The sequence below is a fragment of the Pagrus major genome, chromosome 7 (genome assembly GCF_040436345.1).
Source record: "Pagrus major chromosome 7, Pma_NU_1.0".
NCBI lineage: Eukaryota > Metazoa > Chordata > Actinopteri > Spariformes > Sparidae > Pagrus > Pagrus major.
In genome coordinates, this window is record NC_133221.1 from 12,464,622 (window position 1) to 12,489,144 (window position 24,523).

Sequence of the window (24,523 nt, forward strand, 5' to 3'; positions counted from 1 at the left end):
CTTGTGGTTCCTTTTTTTCTTTCTTTCTTATCTGTTTATTGGCAGCATGATGGAGACAGTAAATCAAAGAAGAACGAAGCAAGAATATTTTGAATATGTTCAACTGTTTGCCTTTAAGAATCAGAACATATTAATTCCATTTTATATCATGCAGGGGGTTTGTTTTAATAATTCATATGCATATGATTTAACAAACCTGGACATATTTATTTGGAAATGTGAATTAAGACACATTTACAATGCTTATGTGTATATTTCCCCCCAAACCTTAACAGTGTCCCTTGTGAACTTGCTACTGGTGCTCCACCTGGTGGTTTGTTGTGTGAATCAACTTATATGGGAACTTAAAGGAGAGGACAATAGCTCAGTTCCCCACATTACTGGCTGTGTTATGCTGCCTCTGTGAAATGCACCACACAGCAGAAACAATAATGTCTTTTTTAAGCTCAATTACTGTTCTGTAAATTCAAGGGCACACTGAGAAAAACACTTCTAAATGGGCTCTAACTCTGATGTTTTCATTAGCTTTAAGTATTGATGTGCAGACCTCTCCCTCTGAGCCTTTATATTGTACACAAATGGCTGTTTTACAGTCATGCACTGTTAACTTTAATCTCTATAAAGAGACAAACACTGGTACATTTTTATAAAAAAAAGTCCTCAGAGAACTGGCCACTAAACTAGGATAAAACTGTAGTTAATCAGAGAAAATAACCAAAAATGTGACGGGAATGTTCCCAGAAGTGTTACAGTTTTAAAAGTTTCATTTTTGATAAACTCCTACACTTTCAGAATGAATCACAAAATAGCTAATCATTTCTGTGTCTTTCTATGTTGCAGGATGAGGCCTTCAGGTCAGTAGACCCGTGCTGATTGGGGACATGTTCTAAGGACGACATCTCAGCCACCATGAAAGGGTTAGGAGCCAACCGCAGTCGTCACCTGTCTGACTCGTGTGAACCAGCGGGATGCCCCCAGAAGCCTCTATGTCCTTTGACCTCTGACCCTCACGGCTCCTTTCTGTTGAGCCCAACCATAAACCACTATGGCACCCTGGACCCCCATCTCCACCAGTGCCCTCCCACCAGCCCCACCGCCCTGCCCCCGGACTGCCTGCTGCCATTCAGCCAGATGTCCAACAGCAGCACCTTCCCTCGTCTGCACTTCACCCCCCAGACTGAGCAGGTTGACTGCTCACAGGCCTATATGGCTGGTGGTGGTGGTGGAGTAGGGCAGGGCAGCAGGTCGGGTACACTATCCAACTCCTTGTCTATGGGCATGGGCTTGGGCCTGGGCCTCACTGGTGCATCAATGATCACCAGCGGATCAGCCACCATCTCATCTGCAGCAGCGGCCAAGATGAATCGGTTACCCTCCAACCTTTTGGATCAGCTAGAGAGGCACCTGCCCCTGCAGCGTGATGGCTTCAGTACGCTGCAGTTTCACAGAGGACGTATGTCAAAGCAACGCAGTGAGAGCCCAGGACGCATTCGCCACCTGATGCACTCTGTGCAGAAGCTGTTTGCAAAGTCCCAGTCCCTGGAAAACTCTGCACTCAAAGGCAGCTTGAATGGGCGATCTGCGGGAGGAACGACTGGCACCATGGGGGCTGGCGAGGATGGTGGGAGACCATCCCGCAGGAGCAAGAGTAAAGACAGGGCTAAAACTGAGGTGCCAAAGCTGCGACCTAGGCCTAATGCATTAGGCCTTTGGAGCTCAGACGATGCCCTGGACACTGACACCACCAAAGCTGGCACTATTGCTGTAGGTTACCGCAACCCACTGAGCATGATGACTCTTGGCAGAGCGGTGTCAGACAGCCAAGCCAGACATATCCCACAGGGCTACAACACCATTTCTGCACATACTCTCAAGACCTCGAAAAGCAGCAGTGACCTCAAGTTTCTGGCTTGCCAGGCGACACAGGTAGGATCCAAGGAAGAGGAGGGAAGAACCAACAGAAGTAAGGATGATACGCTGGTGAAGAGGGGCTCCTGGTCCACTCTCACCCTCACCCAGGCCAGGCAAGTGTTGCAGAAGGGCTCTGCTACAGTCAACAGGACCCTTCTTAAATCAAAGTCATGCCACCAAGACTTGGCACAACAGTTCCTTCAGGTAGGAGGGCCAGTGAGTATTCACCTTCATCATCATTCTTTGTAAGTTTGCATGCATATTTTTATAATTTCTCTGAGGTTTGTTGCTTTATTAATCAGTTTCGAGCACTTAAATATAGTTCCTCTCTTACCTGATAATTTAATTACACTGACCCTTATTTTGTTCACCATATATACTTTATCCTGTTTATACACACTGTAGATTTTACAGTGCCATTACCACCAGTAAAGTACCATTGCTGCACACAATCGATGAAATAAACACAGTTCCTGAAGAATACACCTGAAATAGTTGCATTGTATGGTTTAAGAGATTCACAACAGTATGTAATGTATTGTGTTTTCATAATCCAGGTCCCATTAGGGGACTGGGCAGGAACTCTGGGTCGTGGCCGGGCCAGAGGAACTGAGATCCCCTGTCGAAGGATGCGCAGTGGCAGCTATGTGAAAGCTATGGGAGACTTAGAAGACAGCGAGGACTCAGAGGGAAGCCCCAAACCTTCCCCCAAATCTGCTGCCCGTCGCCACAGCTACCTGAAGGCCACACAGCACTCCCTGAGTGAGCAGCAACCACCTCCACCTCCACGCAAGTAAGTCCCACAGCATAGAAAATCCAATTCATCATACTGGAATTATGACCTTGATTATAATGCTCATTGTTTTATCATAACTGTGTTGTGCTCTTTTACTTTACATTCATTGAAATTTAAAAAGGCACTCAAGGGGGATTTATTGTTAAAACTGTGGGAACATTTTCCTCATGTCCCCAAAGGTAGTCAGCAGGTGGCAGCATCTGGTCACAAATAATTGTGCAGCAGCACTTCATCAAAACAGGCTGATAGAATCTATTCATGCAGATGTAGATTAATGAGAGGCGGTATGAAATGACATACAGTATCATCTTTATTTGGTACGAAAGCAGTAGGAGATGAAATTATTCCATGTGTTTCACCCCTACATCCACACCGACAGGCCTCGTTGCTACGCTCTCATGCGGGAGGATTATCTGTGGTCGCCACTACAGAGTGCATGCTCTATGCAGCATCTGAGGTCAGTGTCATCCTTAGGCAGGCAGTGTGGCCCTCCACCCAACCTCACTTGCCCTACCACCACTACCCACCGCCTATTTTTGCCTAACCCTCCCAGTACTTTTCCTCTCTTCCCTGATTTCCATCTCTTACCTCACAGGTCCCCTGAGTGGTGTGTTAGTACTTTAGTCTTACCTGCTTCCTCTAAGCCCTGATTTCATTACATGCAAATCTTTCATGTTAATCACACCACCACACCCTGCTGCTGCGTGTGCACACACATTTTCACTAACACCAGTTGCCTTAAAGACAAGTCAGAACAGAGGAACGTTTGCAGAAATGTCATGGATCAAATAGCAGGTCAATTTATGACATCATGTAAGAGTTCATCTGCAAAAGCAGCTTTTAAAACATTCGTGAATTAAATTAAACCAACACCAGTTTGCATTGATATTCCCTTTAAACATGATTCAGGAAGATTTTAAAAATCTGAATCGGCCAACAGAACCACAGTTTGATTTATTTCCTTAGAGTGCACAAAAAAAGCTTGATTTAGGGGAAAAAATCAAAACTGAGATATCTGTTTTTGCAAAAGATCCTTTTTATTAATGAATCATTGTTTCCTCTGTGCTGCTATTTTAAACCCTAGCACATATCACGATTCACACATCTCAATAATATTTCATTTTAAAAATGCTCTGGGGAACTTTTAGAAGTGTTATTTAAAGTTTCTCCTGGATAGCATCAATTAAACACAGCCCTCACTTATTCACACGGTCTCTGACTTCCAGGAGGCTGATTATAACATTCACTTCCACAGCTCCCTGCCGTCCCTGAAAGAGCTGTCGACTAATCGGAGCCTTGATAACTTAGACTGCCTGGTGAGCCCGTTGGAGGCCCCTCCGCGCCACAGGAACAATGATTTCAGCCAATGCTCTGGCACACTGGGCAGAGGCTCGGGCGCTCAGGTATGTCAATTATCTTATCAAATGTGTTGCTATTACTGCAGCTTGTCACGTTATTGTTATATGGTTGGCACTTCCTCATGTGTCTGTTGAATCAGATGTAAATTTGAGCCATGACAGCAATATTTAATGTATTTTTTCTGGATATAATTATTCATACCTTATAAAACGAAGGAGCTAATAAGATCCTTTTGGATCGACTCCAGTGACCCTAAAAAGATGAGTAAGTGTGATCAATGCAATGAAAGTTTGAAGCTACCGTGAGAGAATATTTAAGTGTACATAATGTCTGCTGACACTGCTGAGATGGCGTATGAATCAGCCAGCCGGGAACAAGCTGGTGAAATAGGAAAGATGCTTCAGTGTGTTTGCAGAATGTCAAACTGGGACATATGCCTTCATATAAACCTGTGGGAACCCTGTTATATATCTTCATCAGCAGGATTGGACTGGGATAAAAAAAGCACACACTACACTAATGCAAACATCCTTTATAAAGACGCAGCGGTATCAGTCTCGACTTGTACCTGACTGAGAGATTCAAAGCAGTCAATCAGACTCAGACAAAACATTTTGAAAGAGTTGATCTTCAGGGATTATTATCCGTGTTTATGTACCACCCACGACACGTTTATATTTGCTGCTAAAATGCCAAACGTACAAATACTACTGCTGGTTGTTTCTACTTCTTTTTATGTTGCTTGATCAAACCTTTCAGGTGGTGCAGAGTGTCACTGCTTTATTCCCATCATGCATTGACAACACAAGTCCACGCAGGAAAGGAATACTGAAGCGCAGCTATTTTTAATAACTCATACAATACTGCAAAAATATCTTTATACTGTCAAGAACAAAACAGTCAACTTTGTAATAGCTTTTATATGTGTTGAATTTTTTACTCCAGTTTACACGGAGAAGTAAAAACCCATTACAGTGAGTGGCCAAAAATACCGAAGTACTTTTATTCAAGCCAGGCATATTCAAGCAGAAGTAGAATTTTGAGGACCTTGAATATGTTCAGTATTTCCTTTTTATGTTTCTCCTGCTTCTTCACCACTACAGCTCAGAGGGAAAGATTTAACTTCACACTCCACTCTACTGGGTATAGTTGCTTTTATAAAAAGATTCTACCTAAATATAAAGCGTACAAAATACAATGAATTGTCAAAGATTGAGCCAGTGTATCCTAAACCTTTTCGACTTTTGACTCCAAACAATAAAGCACAGTCACATAAGTTGTTAGCACTTCCAACAAAGAGACATTTCCCTTCTAAACTTCAAAGACTATTGTGTTTAGTAACTGATTGAAGCCCAAAGATGTCAATTTTTTTTGTTCTTTCCCTCTTGTTTAACTCCTCACAAACCCCCATCGCGTGATCCTTTGTAGCAGCCAAATCCCATGGGCTGAGATTAACTGCCTTCATACAAAACATTTCAAACTAGCATCAACTCAAGCAGCTACAACAGTAACGTAAAAATGTTGTCTGTAACAATTTGTCAGACGTAATGTAGGTGCTAACTTCAAACAACATTAATTTTGTCATAACAATGTGATATATTGTAAACTTGTATTATGGGATACAGTAAACATGTATGTAACACTGTGATCCTACCCCCCTCACTGAAGTTACATAGTACAGAAACAAGTGATGGGGGACAAAGTGGTTGAGACAGAGACACCATTCACCCTATTACAAGTCACTGTACCATCAAAATGATTTTCAAGCTGTTATTTAAAAGTAAAAATGTACATAATATTGCTTTAAGTACATTTTGCTGCTAATACTCATGTGTAATTGAATTGTTATACGTTATTGTATTGGCTTTTGCTTCGGAGTACTTTTCCGACCTTTGGGTATAGACCTAGGAAATGCATGATTCACAGTTTGCCCTTTGCCCTCTGCCCTCAGCGTGTGAGTCTGCACACGTTCTTTCAGGTATGCGGGCAGGGCTTTGGGCACTCAGTACCGTACTGTGAGGGGGAATCGCAGGCAGTGGAGGCTCTGGATCTGCCTGCGCCCACGTGCTTCCGGTCGCGCAGCCACAGCTACCTGCGGGCCATCCAGGCGGGCTGCTCCCAGGATGAAGATACGGCCTCTGTGGACTCAGACTCACCACCACCCACCACGACAGGCTACAACTACAGCTCCAACACCCGTAAGTACTAGTGGGGACGAGGTAGGAGATAGCTGGAGATACTTTGCTTTATAAAAGCAAAATAAACATTTTGCACAAAGATGAGAATTGTCCCTGAAATACAGTGGGACAATTGATTGAAATCCATCAACTATACAAACCGCATATTTTTTTTCAAAAGTGCAGGAAGTTGTGACACATGAGATGTAGAAAATGTTGGACAATAGTTTGGCGCATGATTGAGATTAAAAGAATTGTCACATTTCAGTCTACACAAGGGCTGTTGTGGCTTTATCAGTCAAAGTCCTTGATGAAAATTCTCAAGGACGCAGAGCCAGGCAACAACAGCACTCTGCTGGATCGGTGAGTAAAGGAATGTAAGAGAATAGCAAGATATTGTCCGTGTTATCATAGCTCTTGTGAAATGTAGAACTTAAAAGCTTTACTCCATTCAGCCCATCGGTTGTTTTTCACTGTACATTGAACTCCTGAAAGTTTGATAGAATTTCAAACCATCCATCCTTTTCAAATGGCAGCTGTTTGGTTTTCAAGGTTCAGTCTGTAATAATGTCTCCATTGAGCATCTCTATGTTGTAAATTACATAAAATGATGGTAAAGAATTGTATGAGCTGTTACACAAATACTTCAGCATGAAATGAAAATGAATCATATTTCTATTGGGGTTTTAAAAAATGTGAGAAACTAAAGTCCATACACACTCAAGTGTGCCACCTCATACTACATTAACTACATTAGCTACATTAACCTTGCAAAGGTTTCTTGCAAAGATGTTTTATTTAAATTAATGATAACATAAACCATACGGAGGATGTACTTGCATATTTATGTTTACGGTAGGCACTCATAAACTCAGGGTGCCCCTTGGGCAGATGAAACATAAATTGCCCTCAATGGTGGCCTTCTAAGGTGCCCTTCCAGTGGCAAAAGGGTGAATAAGTGCCCAAGGATGCTCTATCAGTGGAGAAAAACCTCTAAGTGCCTCCAAATGGTTAAATAATTAACAGTCCCTTTGCTTTTCGTCATAAATATAAGTGGTAATAGATAATGTAATAGATAATAAAAACAAGCTAAAACGAAAGCTGTCTGTCTGTGAGACTCGACTTGACTTGAGATGTGAAGACGAAAATGCTGAACTGACCTTACTTAGTGACACATTAATATTGAAAAATGCTGGTCTCAACATACAGTATTGTGTATTTTAAAGCACTGCTGACACCAGAATAAAGACAGTTTTCTAAATTCAAATGAGAGCACCCTTTAGTAAATCAATAGTATGTTTTACTCTTAATCCGTGGAAATATTCTGATCAAATCACCTATGTAGGCTATAATTTCTGCTTTAAGTGAGAGTGAAATTGATGCAATTGCTTATTACAATCCATTCATTTTTACTCTAAACAACAATAACAATAGAGTTCAAATAAATGTAACATATAATACATTATGACCCATCATTTTACCTTCCAATAAGAATACAAGGTAGCCTATATGGTCAATTGGTTAAGGTGTACCCATTATATTTTGCCCTGCATAATATAGGCACAATTATGCCATCTATATTAGCCCACCACCAATTTCACCATTTTGTTTTGTTTTAATGGGACACTGTGTATTGTAATGTATAATTATGCAAAAATAAATAGATAAAAAGGTTTTGGATTCCACCCACCAAAATTTCTAAAATTGGGGCACCCCAAAAAAAACAATTTGCATAACCCCCCCATAAACTGGGAGCGGCCCTGCACGGTTAAATCATATAAGCTTTCCAAACCATTGTGTCTGATTCTATGTATCCCAGGAGGATTGCTTTGGTGTAGACGTCTTACACAGAGACGCTTTCAATATGATGCTTGTCTTTACAAAAGCAGTGGAGGAGATTAAAAGGGGGGAAAAAACCCTCATTTAAATACGGCTCCATTGTTCAGATGGCTGCCGGTCATAATGGATCGAATATGTATGATTAGGTCGAGACGGTCTGTTTCCCGCGGCGTCAGGAGCCGAATGAAACGCACCTATCGCGGATACACTCACCAACGACGTAGCGGAGAGATTTCGACCAATCACGTTCGTGTTCGATTACCTCGCAGAATAGAACTGTCCAATCGTATTCAGGAAGCAGTTACGGAGAAAACGTGGACTCCAATCCTCGTCGTCAAGGGCGTGTACTACAAATCTTTTCTTCACAGCGTCGTCGCTGTGTATCTCACGGCAGGATCCCGTAGCCCGTCTGTATCGTGTCTGCCTTTCATGAATGGCCAGAAAATAAGGATTTTCCACTCTATCACCACACAGTAAGGTATCGTGGCTTTTTTCTCGATTGAGCGTTGAGGTTCGGACTGTCAATTGTTGTCGGCTCGCTTGCAACAGCGGGCTAACGCGAGCTAATCGTGTGGCAGGTTAACGTTAGCTAGCTAACGTGGATGAAGAAAGGGGATGAAACCCTCATACTAACGTTAGTGGTTAGCAAGCAGGCGATGCTGGTTAGACAGTAATGTGGTGGGAGCGAGTCAGAGGCGTCTCTTTGTTGGTTCACTCAAATCTCCACCACATGATGCCTCCGACCAGCGTTGCTCTACGTTGAATGCCCTGTGTGGGGATCACACCGTAATGTGCATTTGCTGGCTAGTCGCAGAAGCTAACAGTAGCCAAGGCGTCAGCAGCCGGGTATGGACAGCTCGGTATCCGGCTAGTGCGGCTGACTACACCGTAAACGTCTCTTACAGCCGATAGCTAACATTGGCTAATGCTGTGTGACATATGAGCGATCATATTTTTTAAAAAATGCTTTGATGTTGAGATGTTTAAGTTGTAACGTGCTGGCACGGTTCATACATTAAAACGAGAAAAATAATGTGTATGTTAAGTCAGGTCGATTGAACCACGGTTCATAGAGTATTTAGCTTATTTAACCGGTGACTGGATTAACATTAAGTTAGCTGTCAAACGATGGAAAGTAACAGTAAGCGGTTGTTCTCTCGTATCCCAGACTCAACATGTGACAGTGATGCGAGCTCACAGGCATGGAGGAAGCTATGAATCACGTTTAGCTTAACTTATCAGTGCATCTACAGTGTAACGTCAACGCTGACAGTCCTTTCTACCTCAGATCGTGATTTGTGTCGATACTCCTGAGCAGATTTAGTGTCTGTAGTGGAAACCTACATCTTGGAATGGATTTTATATCAACTTCCAAAACTGCAGAGGCATTTTTTTTTTAAGTCCACAGTTTCATGTGTCATCTTTTATACAGCGGCCAGCTACTCTGTGTGTTAAGACCTGAGGACATTATCAATAATTTATCAGCTTCCTGCCCTGTGTAGTGCTTTGCAGTTCAGCAGTTAGGACACTTCACTGGGCTTTTATAAGGGCCACCTGACGGGAGAAGGATGTGCACCTAAAAGGAATATAACATCAGAGAGTAACGCGCACAATAATGTAATAATCTGCTCTTCTCTATACTCACAGACAATGATGTTTATATTGGCTTATTGTGGTGGAGAAACCAGTCTGTCTTGTTAGATTTTTTTCTTTTTAGGAAATCACTTTCTTTTCTGTTAACGTTTTAAATTCTCCAAACAGACTACTGAGCAGGTTGCTGGGTATTATCAGAAACACTAGCTGTAAGGCTTCATTGCGGTGACAAGGCGTGTTCATTGTATCCAGCAACAAATTACACAAGACATGGTGTGTCTGTGCATTGCCATGGATAGACTGTGAGTCATCCTCCACTGTATCACCCGCTCTTCCTCTCAGTCTCATTGATGAGGTAATCTCTGGACTGAATGGGCGAAGCAACTGTAGTTCCACCACAGTAAGGTCAACAGCAAACAGGCTTCCTAATGATGTGTGTGTAGCCATTAGTTTACATGTTAAGACACAGTCGAGGCCTATCCCTTTCCTGTACTAATCCTGTGCACAGGTTAGAGAACTACTTTATTAGATACGGAAATACATTTTAATGGTTTTTGAAGCTACTGTAAAAGTATACATGATATAAACATTCTGTTGTGAGTTTACTACATATTAATAAACACTCTTACAGGTTTGCTATGTTTATGTGTTATACAGCTAAATTGAGCCAAAATGCCAAATATTCTCTTGTTCCAGCCTCTCAGTTGTGAGGATTTTCTGCTTTTCTTTGCAATAACCATCTCAACCATCATCAAGAATTGTAGTTTAACGTTATCACATATATTATGTGTTGACATGACCCTAGCATCAAAAACAAGTACAAATTTGCTCAGGTACAGTACTACCGTAGAAGCTCCCACTTTCACATCCTAAAAGGTTAAGAACCTCAGAGGCAGGTGCCACGTGTCTTTACATCAGCTGATTAGTCTGTAACCCAGACTGTTGCCCCAGTCCAGCAGGTCAGACTAAGAACCACAGGAGGTCTAAAGGATATCGGACTATACCACAGATAGGAATGGCCAAACCGAGTCTCCAGCAGTGTAAAAGGTGGACTACATTTTCGGGGTTTTGTCTCAACGGTAATGGCTGTTCTTTTCCTTTTTGTGGGCAGTTTTATATTTACTTTTGGAGTAGGTAGTAGTAGATAATGAACAACAAATTGCTTTACTATTAAAGAAATTGTAGCAGGTTGTAAAGATAACCTATTGTTTTGGTTTTTGACGTAATCACCCTGTGGCTATGTGTGTTGTGTAAGTGGTCTACTTTTTCCTATCTGTATGTAAGCATTGTCTCCAAAATGGCAGCCTGCCTGTCTTACTGTCTCAACAGATAGTGCTCTCTGTCGTGAGGTCTGCCTAAGGATTTGCCGCCTCTCTACTCATACCTTTTGAGCTAGTCCCTTTATTCATGAAGATCTTGTGGAAAACTGATTCTCGAAACAGTGTGTCAACAAAGTGAATGTAAATCATGTAGCAGCAGCAGCAGTCAAATGAGAACCAAATAACATCAACTTGTCATTTTAATTTACACAGCGACTCGAAAATCCTTATATGCAAGTCTGGTGCACAAAAGCACAGCAAAACATCTACTGTTAACTTGCTATACAAGAGGAACGGGCCTTTTGAGAGGCGTACAGTCATATGTACATGTAGAATATTTTTTAATTTTATTAGTTTTCCCATGCATGATGCATGCATTAAAAGTTTCCCAGCTGACTTGATCTTCAGCTTAAGACAAAAACTGAATGAAATGCCAACTTTTACAGTTAAATGAGCAGGTCAGGTCAGCTTTCTGATCGGTTTTGAATATGCAGTATTTTCCTGAATGCTGCCCCTTGTGTGCTTAATCTGTCTTTACAGAAGTCATGCTCAGCCATGTGTCATGGTCTAATCTTTCAGTCTATGACTCCCACAACCTGTCAACCTGCCATACTATCCTACAATAAGACTGCTAATCTCACACAGAGCTTTTGTCACCACCTCTTTTCATGATACTTGGCTCCTATCCATAGTTTCACAAAGGTTCATCCACAATAAGCTACAATATGGTTTAAACTGCTGCGTGTTTACTCTGCTTTTGTGCTTATTGAGCTTGGTGCTTCAGTAGAAACTAATGTGGAACTGCACTATCTCCCCTTGCAAGGAATATCACTCTGCAGCCTAATTAACACACTTGACTGTAAGCCAAAATCTCTCAAGAACAAGTTCAGCTGTAATCAAGTCCTCTAAATCCCAAACCAGACAACCAAAAATGAAGAGTGTCTTGCTTTAAAAACCTATAGTGCCAGTGGTACCAGCAGTGAAAATAGTTCAATACATTTTAGTTCAGCGTGGAGCTCACATTAGTGGTCATCTGATAGCACTCAGACAGACCTGCTGATGGAGCCGGAACATATCCTGGGTCAGAGACTGCATAGCTTTCATAAGTGATACAATTTAGTGAACATTTGATGGTCATAGCCGTGTTGACAGTGTTGTAATTGATCCTAATTGTTTTCAGAGTAAGAGAGAAAGCATTTAGGCTCCTCACACAAGTGATTCATAGACAGCTGCTGTCTGCATAACTCATTTTCTTCGTTAGCTTTGCTGGCATGTTTCTCTCAATAGGTGGACTAGGAATTACATTTTTAATCAATGTCCTTAATCAGTTGTCAGCCATGTAATTAATAATCAATTTAAAGTTAAAATCTTGCCCACTACCAAAGGCAAGTTTGATGAAACATTAATTTAAACAAATTATGTGGCCTGTTCTGTAGCACGGGCCAATTAAATCTAGAATAATACAATCATTGTTTAATAAGTTAAATAAACACAAATATTATCGACTTAATCAAAATGCCATGACTCAAAATTGCTCCTCTTGCCCTCAATCCGGCTGTTTTTTATTAAGTCAAATAAACAAAAAAATCTTGAAATGAGGAAGCATGTTCTTACATCAGTTTTGATAAGTGTTACTTTATAAGTAAGGACTTTTTACTGTGCCACTTCTGTAAAATGTTAAATCAGCTGTACCATCACAGGCTCAACTGATCCTCCATGTCAGCCAACTTTGCGTATCATATTCTTTACAGTGATTAATTGAGCAGTTAATAATTCACATCTGTAATCCGGAGTGATGCTCATTCATGCATGCTTTGGTCATGCATGACCGTGACAAAGGACCTTGTGATGGTTGAAAGTGGACTTGCCTTCAGGGTTCTGAATAAGTAGCATACAGGGATCAGCTGAAGGCTATCAGCTGGCCCTGCCCCAGAGGCCCAGGTTCTTCTGGGCAGCTTATCCATCTCTTAATCACCTCTTGGCACTGTGCTCCTAGGTAGGGGATATGGAGCCAGCCACCACACCACATATTGCACGAGGACTGCAAAATGGGTTGTGCTCTTTGCTTAAGGGTGCGAATAATCTGCAATTAGCCCACTTCACTATGACTGGATGGTTGTAAACAGCATGTAGCCTATTTGTTATCATAAATTGTGCTTTTTCAGTGCCAAGTGAGAACTGGACATTTGGTTCACTGATGATGGATGTTTGACATGGAATGAGATGATCTATTACAGTGTAAATGCTTATAAATCAACTTTATAACTGTGTGTGAATAAGAGACGCCGTTCAGCCGTGTAGACAAAACAAATGGGACAGAGGCATGTGTTGAGACTCAGGGTGTAGCAGGACACATTCATTAACTTTGGGAATGTCATGCATCTGTGCTATGAGCACTACAAGAAGTGTCTCATTGTTGGGAGTCAATGTTCTGCTGTTGGTTGGATATGTTTTCTGAAACGAGATGGGACTCCACAAGCAACTCATGAACTACAATGTAGTGGATTCCACAGCCATGTTTGTGTATGTTGGTGGGATTTAATGAGGGTTTTACTGGTGCTGTGAGTCACCGGCTGATGACGGAAGTGCAGCGCCCTAACAATTACAGGCTGTTAGGTTGCTATTTAGATTTTAACCACTACTGGAAAGAATAAACACTACATTTTTATTATTGCTCCAATTTCTTGAACTACTTTCTTTGTCAGCTAATTTACAATAAATATTTCATCCATCATGTGTGTCAGTGAATGCTGTAATTGAGTAGAAATATCTGTCTGCTGTTTGTTTTGCAATTCTTTCAGTCATATGTCGACAGTCAGCCAGCTGTTTAAATAGCATCTACACAAAACCGCCTCAACGTCCCCTCAATTCTTGAAGAAAGCCTGTGGTTTTTCCTGGTTTCTCATGTTGTTGTAATGCAGTTAACTCTGTATCATTCACCGCAGCCCTGCAGTCAGACTGATGACAGAAAGAGGGACCAGTCCCATTCCTTGTCCCTGAGTCAGTTCGTCTGCCCACTGGTAATCCATGTTCAGGCCTCATTTCTGTATCTGTTGAAAGAGTTTAGGAATCCAAGGTTCATATGTCTGTTGGCGTCAAAATGTGACACCACTCTGCTTAATCTTTTTTAACCACCCGCTTTCCACTGTGCCTCCATTTGGCTTGTGTGAGAGAGACAGAGGTGGTTGAGAGAGCTAGCAAGTGAACAAGAGAAAGGCAGAAGCGACGAGAGAACAAAGCAAATGAAGATTTATAAAACTAATAGTTTTATCGCTGTCATGTTCTAAAGCAGAAATAAATGATAATCAGAAGACTGTCTGTTTAACAGACAAGCATTGTAGAGTTTCTAGTTTACTTCTGGATGACTCCTTTTCATAAATCTATAACATCCTCTTCGGACTGTTCCCTAAACATAAATGATTCAAATGATCAGCTCAGAAGCTCCATATCGAATGTCATGTTTAAAAGCTGCATCATTGTACACAAAGCAATACAGGATAACATTGTGGCAGGCTAGACTTTTACAAAACTATTCTACAACAAAACTACCTGTAATGGATATAGAGTGGTGATGGAGATGGTCTAAAATTTGAACTCTGAGGTGACTTGGAAAATTCGGATTTGGGTATAGCTCTACACTCAAAAATGTCATGCAACTGTAAATGCAAAAACAACAAAACAACTCTGTTGTTGTTTGCCTGATCTTCATGGTTCTTCTAATCAAGTGGAAAAGCAAACAGGAAAGTGAGATAAGCTCCTCTGGTTTCAAAGTTTTTCTGAGGCAGAGTCATCCTGTCTAACAGTCTCCAGGGTAAAAGCACTGTGAAGGTGTGGCATGTAAAGGGAGATCCCCAGAGACAGACTGACGTCAATGGAACACCAGCAGGTTGACAGGAAACATAGAGGTAGCTTCAGTCTGATAGAGGCAGCAATAAGGGCAAAGTGCAGGTTTATATTTCAGATAGGCCATGTTTATGGTTTTATGTTTTGGCACCAGCTGGCTTATATCTACCAGCACAGTTTTATTTTACTTTCGTTCTTTTAGAGGTCACAAGTGACAAAGAGCAGATTTCTTATTCTCAGCTCTCTGTTTTCTTCTGTTTGCAGTCAGCAATAGGAAGGCTCCTCCTCCAGTCCCACCCCGCACCACGTCCAAGCCCCTCATCTCAGTGACGGTGCAGAGCAGCACCGAGTCAGCCCAAGACACATACCTTGACCAGCAGGACCGTGGCAGTGAGGCCAACAGCCAGTCAGGACGCAGCAACTCCTCTGACAGTCTCTGTAGCATACGCACGGGCAGCCTGGCTAAGAGGACCCATCCTCCACCAGTCCCTGTCCCTACTGTAATCCCTGCTGCAACCCCGGCACCCGCTGCAGGCTCTGTACCTCCTGTCCCAGCCCCCCGTGACCTCCCTCCCACCACCACTGTCCCCACCACCACCACCATCACCACTTCCAGCACCGCTTCCACATCTACCCAATCCCAAAATGACACCGTGAGCATTTGTGTCACCCTAGAGCAGCCCCCAACCCCACCCAAGAGGAAACTGTCCTCTATTGGAATTCAGGCAAGAATGATCTACTTTGTATTTGTATGGAGACACAATTGTTAAATCCACTTTCACAATTGTATTTGACTGGTTTTCTATTATTTTTCAGGTGGATTGCGTTCTGCCAGTCGTAAGAGAGGAGCCAATATCCCTGACTACACCCCTTAAGTTTCAGTCAATTGGAGTTCAAGTGGAGAACGGCAGGCCGTAAGTATACTGTCACGTTATCTAGCGGTGAATGGTAGCCACATGTGATCTGTTGGTTTACATATATGTGTTGCACTATTCACCAAGGATGCTTTGAAGACATGATGTACTCTGTAGGATATACCTATACTTGAGCCAGGCTGATATTGGCCTACCACATATATATTGCTATCTGTGTATATGTTGTCCAAAATGCGGCAATATAAAAACCCTTTTGTTTGTTTTTTTTAGAAGTTATAATGCAGAGAAAGCTGCTTGCTAGTTAATATATACAAAATACATTTGTTTGACCTCAAGGAAACACACAATACATTTTAGTGAGCAACGCTGAAAATAAACATAACTTTGTTTGTTTACAAGAAAACTCCACAGGATGCCTTTTGATATTGCAGCAATCATTTTAATACTATTGCTCAACCCCAGAGGTGAAGCACCCCTCTGTTTTTATCTCCATAACTGCACGCACTCAGTGTCCCTCTTCTGTATGACCATGTGGCTGGTGAATCTGCAGTCTGGGCACTGAGTGTTGCTAAGGTCATTCAGCAGTCAGCCTGGCAGCAGCACAGCAGGCCAGGGCACTGATTGATGTCCTTTTACTCTTGTTTTGACTGTAGTGAACTGAACATGGTGAGAAACTCCCATTTTTCACTGCACTGTAATTTCCCTTTATCACATTTGTTTGACAACCCTCTTTCCTTTTCTCTTGCACATTATCTCTGAAGCCGGCAGTCTAAGATTTAATGTTGTATACCTGATTTCTTGCTAATTCCCTCCTGCTTACCATCCTCGATTCCAAGTATTTTACCGAGTCTTCGCGCTCCTTTGCAATAGACACACTGCACCATCAACTGTGAAAATGTCCTGTCAGTCAAACACACTGACCCCAAACTGTTACTGTGATACATGTTCAACACATCACATCATTGTCTTATTAATTCAACTGTCTGTCAGTTGCTGATGTTTATGCATGTCTCTGCAGTCTCAGCAGGGACAGCAGCATGGCCTCAAGACAAAATACAGAGTGTGAGCCTCAGGAGCTTCAGGATGCCACACCCACAGAAAACAACACAGCCAACTGCACCAACAGTCAAACAGTGAATACCACTGTGCCCAATGCACAGGACAAAGCCATGGAACAGCAGCCCCTTAAACACATCTCGGCCCCATCCAGGATATCGACCTCGCCCCCGGAGACTCTTGACCCTGCTTTAGACCCCTCCTCGCTGCCGCCGCCAGATCCCAGCCTGGAGACTGGAAACTGCAGCACCCACGGTGATGCTGTTCAGACCAGCACGCCAGCCTGCCTCCGAGACGGCAACTGGTTTCTGAAGCTGCTGCAGGCGGAAACAGGCCGCATGGAGGGCTGGTGTCAACAGATGGACCAGGAGACCAAAGACAACAAGCTGTCAGAGGAGGGTATGTGACGGAAGTCCACTTTCATAACATTAAGACACGTTAATACTCGTCATCGCAAGACTTTTGCATCCAGATAAAAATCTGATTTTTTTTTTTTACACAAATTTCTTGAAATTTAGAGACACTTTTTCTTATTGCATTACTGAGGCAGCTCATTTCAGTATAACTTTCTCTGCCATCATCAGTTAACAGACCCTGTGAGTGATTATTTCTACAGACCTTTTACTTATAAAAGGAGTCAAGATCAGAAGATGGGACAATTATGCGATCCTCCTGAAGAGGTGTAAATGCATCTTTCTCTCCAAGATGCAACTTTACTCCTGTCATGATGTGACTATGTTAGTAGGCAATCTGTGCAAATAGCCACTCACTGTATTTTATTAATACATCCATGGTCTGTCTTCTCTGTGCCTACGATAACAGCAGCTAAAGTTGTGCTAAAATTGCACATAAAATAGCCGTTATTCTCCAGTGATTTCTACAAATATGATCAAATTAAGCTTGGACGCACTGAGCTGCCTTTAGCATTCATCTAATCACTGATCAGTTCAACCACTCAGTGATCTGTTTGGGTGAGGGGGCTGCATGAGTTAGAGCCTGCAAATATGGTTAAACCATTGTACTGCTTGTAGCTCATTTGTAAATATGATTCATTCATGCGATATGTCATGGAATCATTATTAGCCAAGGCTAGCTTAACTGTTATTGTTGTAACTTAACTGCTAGAGTGCAGAAGTAATTCTTTCTCTGGTGTCTTTTTGGCAGTTACCAAACAGCTTTAGGTGCTTAACCACCTCCTTCTGGGCTGAACGTGGGCCAGCCCTGGTTTGCATATAGCCTGTGAAAACACAGATGGGTGGATTGTAATCAGATTTGTGATCCGGCCAACAGAAAGACATATTTGGAGTTTAGATGATAGTGTGACTGTGTGGATTTTATACAGATACAAGACACTTGAAATGACGTGTGAAAATGGGGCTTAAGTATGAATAGTGCTCTCAGAATGACTTCATTTATATGTAAAGTCTTGAGAGCTAAATGCCCTATTCTTGAAAATGTAAGGTTTAGTTATAAAGCTCCAGAAATGTTTTGTGGACTTAATTCACACAACTTTCCATCAGCATAAAGGTGAATAGATAACGACTGAATTTTCATATTGGTGAACTTATCCTTTAAAGACAAAAGAGAGACATCAAAAAGAAACGGCGTAAAAGTAGTACAGTGCAGTAAATGGCTTGTCAAGTCAGTAACATGAAGAATTGAATTGAGGTTCACAGAGAGGCCTCGTCCATGTTGACTATGGACAATGAGACAAAGCACAACAGAGTCATTACTGCCATTGACTCAGTGCCGCTGCTCATTAGAGTCGGAGTGGGCTTTGTTTTATCTGTAATAGTGCCACCGCAGAGTCATTTCACTTTCTCATCTCCCAGAATACCACTGAGGCTTTTAGGCAGATCCATCTCTGCAGTGTCTTAAATATGAATGAGCGAGGAGCAGACTAGCTGTAGAGGCTCCATCAGATTTCCATTTCTCCTGCTCTCTGAGGACCTGAATTATGAATTTCCATTTACATGCAAATATTAGGCAGAAAATAGCTAAATAAAGACTAATTTGTTATCCTCCCTAAGAGTGAGTTAATATATTACGTCTAAGGAAATCATTTATTGTCACAGATTGTTAAATGGTGAATGCAAACATAAATATTTCATGGATAAACTCTACCCCCTGCTACGTCTTGATGCAGCTCTCTGACCCTTTTATGTACTGTACAGAACTCAAAGTACAATCTTTTTTTTCATCCTTTTTGACGTGTTCTGTGTATTGTTTTAGCTTAAAATGTTTCTAGTGGTTCTCCACTTAGCTTGTTGATGATTTATCATTCTTCTCTTTTGTAGTGTTGGGGACGATCCGCAGTGCAGTAGGCAGTGCTCAGCTCCTCATGACGAAGAAGTTTGAGCAGTTCAGAGGTCTCTGTAACGAGAACTTGGTGAGTGGCTGTATTACATCGTTTTACATCTTTCTCTTGATATGCTGCCCTTCCTACTACACGCTTTTGTTGGCCTCTCAGCCTCTTAGTGACCCAATTTTCTTTCATCTTTCTCCTGCCAACGTCATTTTTACCAGACGCACTGACATGCAGAAGTCTTCTTATTACATTACATTTAGAGAGGAAATCAAGCAGAAACATGAAGCCTTGAGGATTTTTGTGTTCTGATCTCTGCTGATAGATTTTTGTTCGCTTGGCTTACTTAACTCGTTGTTCGTTCTTGCCAGATTTTGTCTTGCTAAAGGTCCAATATCTCTGAATGTTTAAAGCTGTCAGAAGTATTTTCTCTACATCCATTTGCTTGAGGGGAAGCTGCCTTAGAAATGCGTCTAGGGAGAGCTGTGATCAATTATCTCTGATTTGACCAAAGCCATTCATCAATTGTCTCATGTTCCTGTCACTAGAACGTAAATGCCAACCCACGACCAACAGCACAGGACCTCGCAGGTTTCTGGGATCTGCTACAGCTCTCGATAGAAGACATCAGCATGAAGTTTGACGAGCTCTACCAACTGAAAGCCAACAACTGGCAACTTCCTGAGAAACCAGAAAAGAAGGTGATGTTTGAAAGAACTTGAAATAAAAAAAATGTCTGGCATCAGAGTCGAGAAGCATCTCAAGTAGAGTCGGTTTGATGAATCAGCTGAAATTTAATCTGCAAATGTTTTACAGATTTTTCAAGCAAAAGTGCCATTTACTTCTGCCAGCTTCTTAAAAGTGAGGAATGCTAAATTTTCTTTATATAAGGGGTGTCACGATATACCAATAATGGCAATAATCATGATATTTAGAATGAAATATTGATATTGTGATGACAATACCCATTTGATAATATCGTGTAAATAATCCACTGCTTCTTAAATCAGTTCTGTTTATTTCCATTCTCGCATGGTCATCGTAGGTGACAATAAGGCACCTTAATGCTGTTTGACACGGAAAAAAGAAAAGCTTGCTAGCTATTACCACATTTTGTGGCTTCTGTCAGAGGAAATGACAGACAAGAGCAAGACACTTTTCCCATAGTGTGGGTAAATATCGTGATACCACGATAATCATGTAGTGAAAATCTGATATGGTGGCAGCCCTACTTTATATCATTCTTAAGTGAATATCTTTGTTTTTGGACATTTTGTCTGATAAAACAAGGTATTCAAAAGCTGCAGTTCCCCTGTAAGAACCCTGAACTTTTAGTCCCATGAACTAGTTTCAAGGAGCTAAATAAAGGTCCTTCAGCCCATTGTTGTCTGTTTCCACCGCGGTCAAATGCCCTACAAAGATTTGGAAAATTAGTCTGCTGACAAATGAAAAAACGTCAACTGATTTTAATTTTTGCTTGTGACGCTACAACGATTATGTATTCTTTCTTCTGTGACTCCATGTTGATGTTTCGACATGGAGTTTCAACAAGCCAAGCCCAAAACAGCCCAGCAAGCCCCATCTCAAAGTTCCTGTACTTTTGGAAAGTACTACCTTCAATGAAAGGACTTTTTGGGTGGTAAAATAATGTCCCTGTCCTTATGTTGGAAACACACTAATTTCCTCCAAAAGAGTCCTGTTCCCTGGGGAAAGTTCTGGTGGTGGAGACGTGGCTATCTTCATATATTTTATAGATGAGGTGACTAATGAATTGAGAAAATTATCAGCAGATAAGTTTAGTTTAGTTTAGTTGTAGTCCTAAACTCAAGCCTTCAGGGGTTTAACTTGAAAACTTCTTAATAGCATGCAGGCAACTGTGTATCACCACCACTGGAGGTTGTGTTTTCAGCTAGTACCACACCATACCTTACTCCTTTTCTTTCTTGATGTGATTCCCTCAGGATGACAACAAGCAGCTTCCATCATCTGTGCCAAAGAAGCCAGCTAAGCCCAAGCTGTCAGCGGGGAAAGACAGGAGCGTGGACTCTGCTGTGGACAAGCAGCGGCAAGAAGCCAGGAAACGGTTGATGGCAGCAAAGCGGGCGGCGTCAGTACGACAGAACTCCGCCACGGAGAGCGCTGACAGCATCGAAATTTACGTCCCCGAGGCCCAGACACGCCTCTGAGAGCGAACCAGCACCGATCATGGAGGAACAATCCTGACTCACTTCAGACATTCATTGACACAAACACACACAGATCCTGACACGAACACACAGATGTACAACGGATGCACAGAGGCCGATCCCTCATAGCAGCACAGCTGATGGCAGGAGGAACGTGGGGATCACAGGGCACAGAAACAATCTAGAATAATACAGATCATCACCCTGCTGCCATGGGACTGAAATAACCTTGACAGATGTTTAATACTATTGTTATTGTTATTATTGACACTATAATAATTATTATCTCCTAAAGTATATCAGGACTGTCTTAAATGTACAAGTATCTCGGATAAGGACATCCTGTACCTTGTGAGCTGAAGAATCTTGGTATCCCAGAAGTTTACTCCCTTAAAACTCCCTTCACTGCTGAGTCTACCGGCAAGTTGTGGCTGCCTGGTTTACGAGCTGAGCGACCATCCACACACACTCAGGACACACATGCAGGTGTACTCGCTGTCCACAGAGTCTTCCTGTTCTCTATTTGTATTAGGCTGCCACTCATTGGGTGTGGTGTGTATGCTTTACTGTGTAAGAATTATAAGATGGTGTCAATGTACTCAGAGGTTTAAAATGCAGAGAACCAGAGGAAGGCAGTAGCATATATATTAGAAATATCACACTATTACAATGTTCATTTTGTAAATGTTGTATACCAGATTATTTGTTAGAAAGAGGTCAGTGTTCAGTACCAAGGTAGTTTTTTATAGATCGAGTACATGTACTGTCATGATATATTAGCACTTGATGCAATCACTCCGCCTCTCTCTCTTTCTTCCTCTCCTTTTCTTTTCACAAAGGCACACTCCACAGTCTGTGTCTGTGAATACCCATTGTTAAAGTCTTACATTTTTTTGTTTTTTTGAAGAGATGTGAGAAATGACTGCCCAGCCAGTGAGCTACGGAGGAATGTATGAAACGTATGCATTTACAGGTCATGTCGACTTGATCACTGCACTTTCCATTCACCTCAGATCAAGTTTTACCCTCCTTTGTTTGCCTCATCATTCTGACTTTTCACTGCATCCTCACGTGATGTAGGGGACCAAGACATTCACCACTTGATATGGCATTCCCATTCAACCAGACTATGTGTAAGAGGGTGGGTGGTACTTGCTACTGGAAAGGAAATGGAATAGCATAGCAATAATAAAATCGTTGTAGAGCAAAAAAAAGAAAAAAATGCAGTTGGTACACAGTCTTAAAATATTTAATTCATCATTTCCAAGATGTTGGCACGAAGGACACATTTTTCTTTCTTTTATGAACTGACTCAAATCTCAGGTCGAACACTCAAACTCAACAGTTAAAACCACTATGGATGGATTATTTATTGTGTAAACATAAAATAAATTGGCCAAATGCTTACAGCCATTGCCAGATAATTCAGTTGCAGACCTGCTCTGTGTTCTTCAATAAGAAAAATAATTTGACTGCTATAATGAGCAGTTTCCTTCACTCCTCTTTCTAGCAGCTTGAACTCCCACCCCTGTTGAGAATGAAAAACTGTGGTACATTTTTATTTTTTATTTAAATCTTAATGACACGTTTTGTGACTTTCATCCAAAAATGAGGTCAACCTAAACATGTCTTCTGTAACTATGATCATTAATGGTGCTGCGAGGGACTTCATATTGTGCCAACACGGCAATGATCATCAACATTTCAGTGTCATTTGATAAAGCTTTTATTTAAAGTGATTTCTTCTTTTTTTAATTTAATCTGATCATGAATTCAGCTGTCTGTGTGCGCATTCTCAGCAAAAGTTTGTGTTTGCATCGGCTCACTCCTGATACGCTATGCCTCGTCTCTGCCTTAACTCATGACACTTTGATACAGGACTGGAATATATTTCCAAAGTCTCAGTTTTCTTAAATGGAAACACAAGTGCCAAGGGTACATGAGTAGAACCAGGCATAGCAGATGCACAAGTGTATGTTGACTCACTAGTTGTTTTTTTTAGTAAGAGCTGGCTCTCCCCCTACTGGTCAGTGCTTGCGTGACACTCCAGACATCTTGTTATTCTCCATTTTGATTTTAGTTGACATCAAACTAGAAATGAAGTTGAACTGGGAATGCAGACACAGCACCAAGTTGTTGATTTTCCTATTCTCTTGTTTGTATTACATCAACAATGGACATGTGCATTTCATTGTCCAAAGAAATCATTAAACATCCCTTTGCTACATGTCCTGGTCATCATTCCTGCTGTCTTTTTTACTGCACTCATCCATAATTAATGGTAATATTAGCTGCTAAGTTAATATTACACACAAAATAGATCATAAGCATAGACATTTTATTGTTACTGTGTAATCTCTTAAAAGCATGGCCTTCTTACATATAAAAATATACAAAGATCCTTGCCGGTGAGTTTTCAGTACTCCTTTAAATTGGTCTTGCAAATGATCTGGAGCTATTCAATTGTGTGTAAGGCATTCAGGGTATGTACTGTACTGAAGAGTTTATAACTGTGACAAAAAATGGTGGAAAAGTCTTTTTCATATCATTTGAGAGCCGGATCCCTTTATTTGCCCACACGCTGAACTTTAAGCGAGCTTGACCTGATCAGGGATCCTCAGACAGTTTGTTTACCAGTACTTCCTGAGTTTTAAAGGGCTACAAAATGGACAAAACAATGACCAGAAGGTGCAACTCTGGAGGCAGATGATGTGTGTCAGCTATTCAACAACCATGTGGACGAGGCAATATTCTACGGCTACGTGATTTCTAGATGCCAGTTGTCATGAATACCTTTGGGGTAAATATTGGGACATTGTGTATGCTTAATGGACAGAAACAGTGAGAATCATGAGCCCATTCTGACTTCACACTCTGCCTAGAGATCCAGCTAGGAAAATGAGCAAAAACTATGTAGTTCCAGATTATCTTGTACTGACAAACATTATTTTACAAAATAAGCACATATCTTACACACGAAGGGTTGTTCAATGTTAATGGTGTAATAGTTAGACACTGTGAGGCTAGCTTCTTTTAAAATAATAAAAGCATTGTGATTGCAATGAGTTATGTGGCATATTTTCTGTATGAAATAAGCTGTAGAATTAAAGGGGAATGCCACTCAATTTTGGAATGCATGTATGTTTTTCCTTAGATATTTGTGTTTAAAGGCCCAGTGTGCAGGATTTAGGGGGGATCTATTTGCAGAAATTTTTTTATTTGCTTATTATCACCTGAATTGTTTCCATTGTTTCATGTTGTTTC

The 24,523-nt window shown here is 41.5% G+C and overlaps 1 protein-coding gene across 3 annotated transcripts; it reads left to right on the top strand.

Annotated features, from left to right (window-relative positions):
* The first annotated feature begins 909 nt into the window (after positions 1–909).
* dlgap4a (discs, large (Drosophila) homolog-associated protein 4a) lies at positions 910–23,486 on the top strand. Of its 3 annotated transcripts, none has more exons than XM_073471044.1 (11): positions 910–2,127; positions 2,469–2,704; positions 3,087–3,164; positions 3,963–4,110; positions 6,018–6,264; positions 15,102–15,562; positions 15,654–15,751; positions 16,731–17,167; positions 19,066–19,157; positions 19,622–19,774; positions 21,035–23,486. In XM_073471044.1, exons 1-11 carry the CDS (start codon positions 910–912, stop codon positions 21,257–21,259), a joined length of 3,393 nt encoding a protein of 1,130 aa, XP_073327145.1. In that variant the 3' UTR covers positions 21,260–23,486. The 3 variants fall into 3 exon arrangements, with proteins under 3 accessions (XP_073327145.1, XP_073327146.1, XP_073327147.1); XM_073471045.1 differs by having other exon boundaries at positions 910–2,115; positions 6,045–6,264; XM_073471046.1 differs by lacking the exons at positions 910–2,127; positions 2,469–2,704; positions 3,087–3,164; positions 3,963–4,110; positions 6,018–6,264 and adding an exon at positions 8,449–8,560.
* The last annotated feature ends 1,037 nt before the right edge of the window (positions 23,487–24,523 follow it).

Coding starts and splice junctions, on each gene's coding strand:
- dlgap4a (XM_073471044.1), top strand. CDS start 910: ATGAAAGGGTTAGGAGCCAACCGCAGTCGTCACCTGTCTGACTCGTGT. Junction 4,111..6,017: donor GCAGAGGCTCGGGCGCTCAG/GTATGTCAATTA, acceptor CTCTGCCCTCAG/CGTGTGAGTCTGCACACGTT. Junction 19,158..19,621: donor GTCTCTGTAACGAGAACTTG/GTGAGTGGCTGT, acceptor TCCTGTCACTAG/AACGTAAATGCCAACCCACG.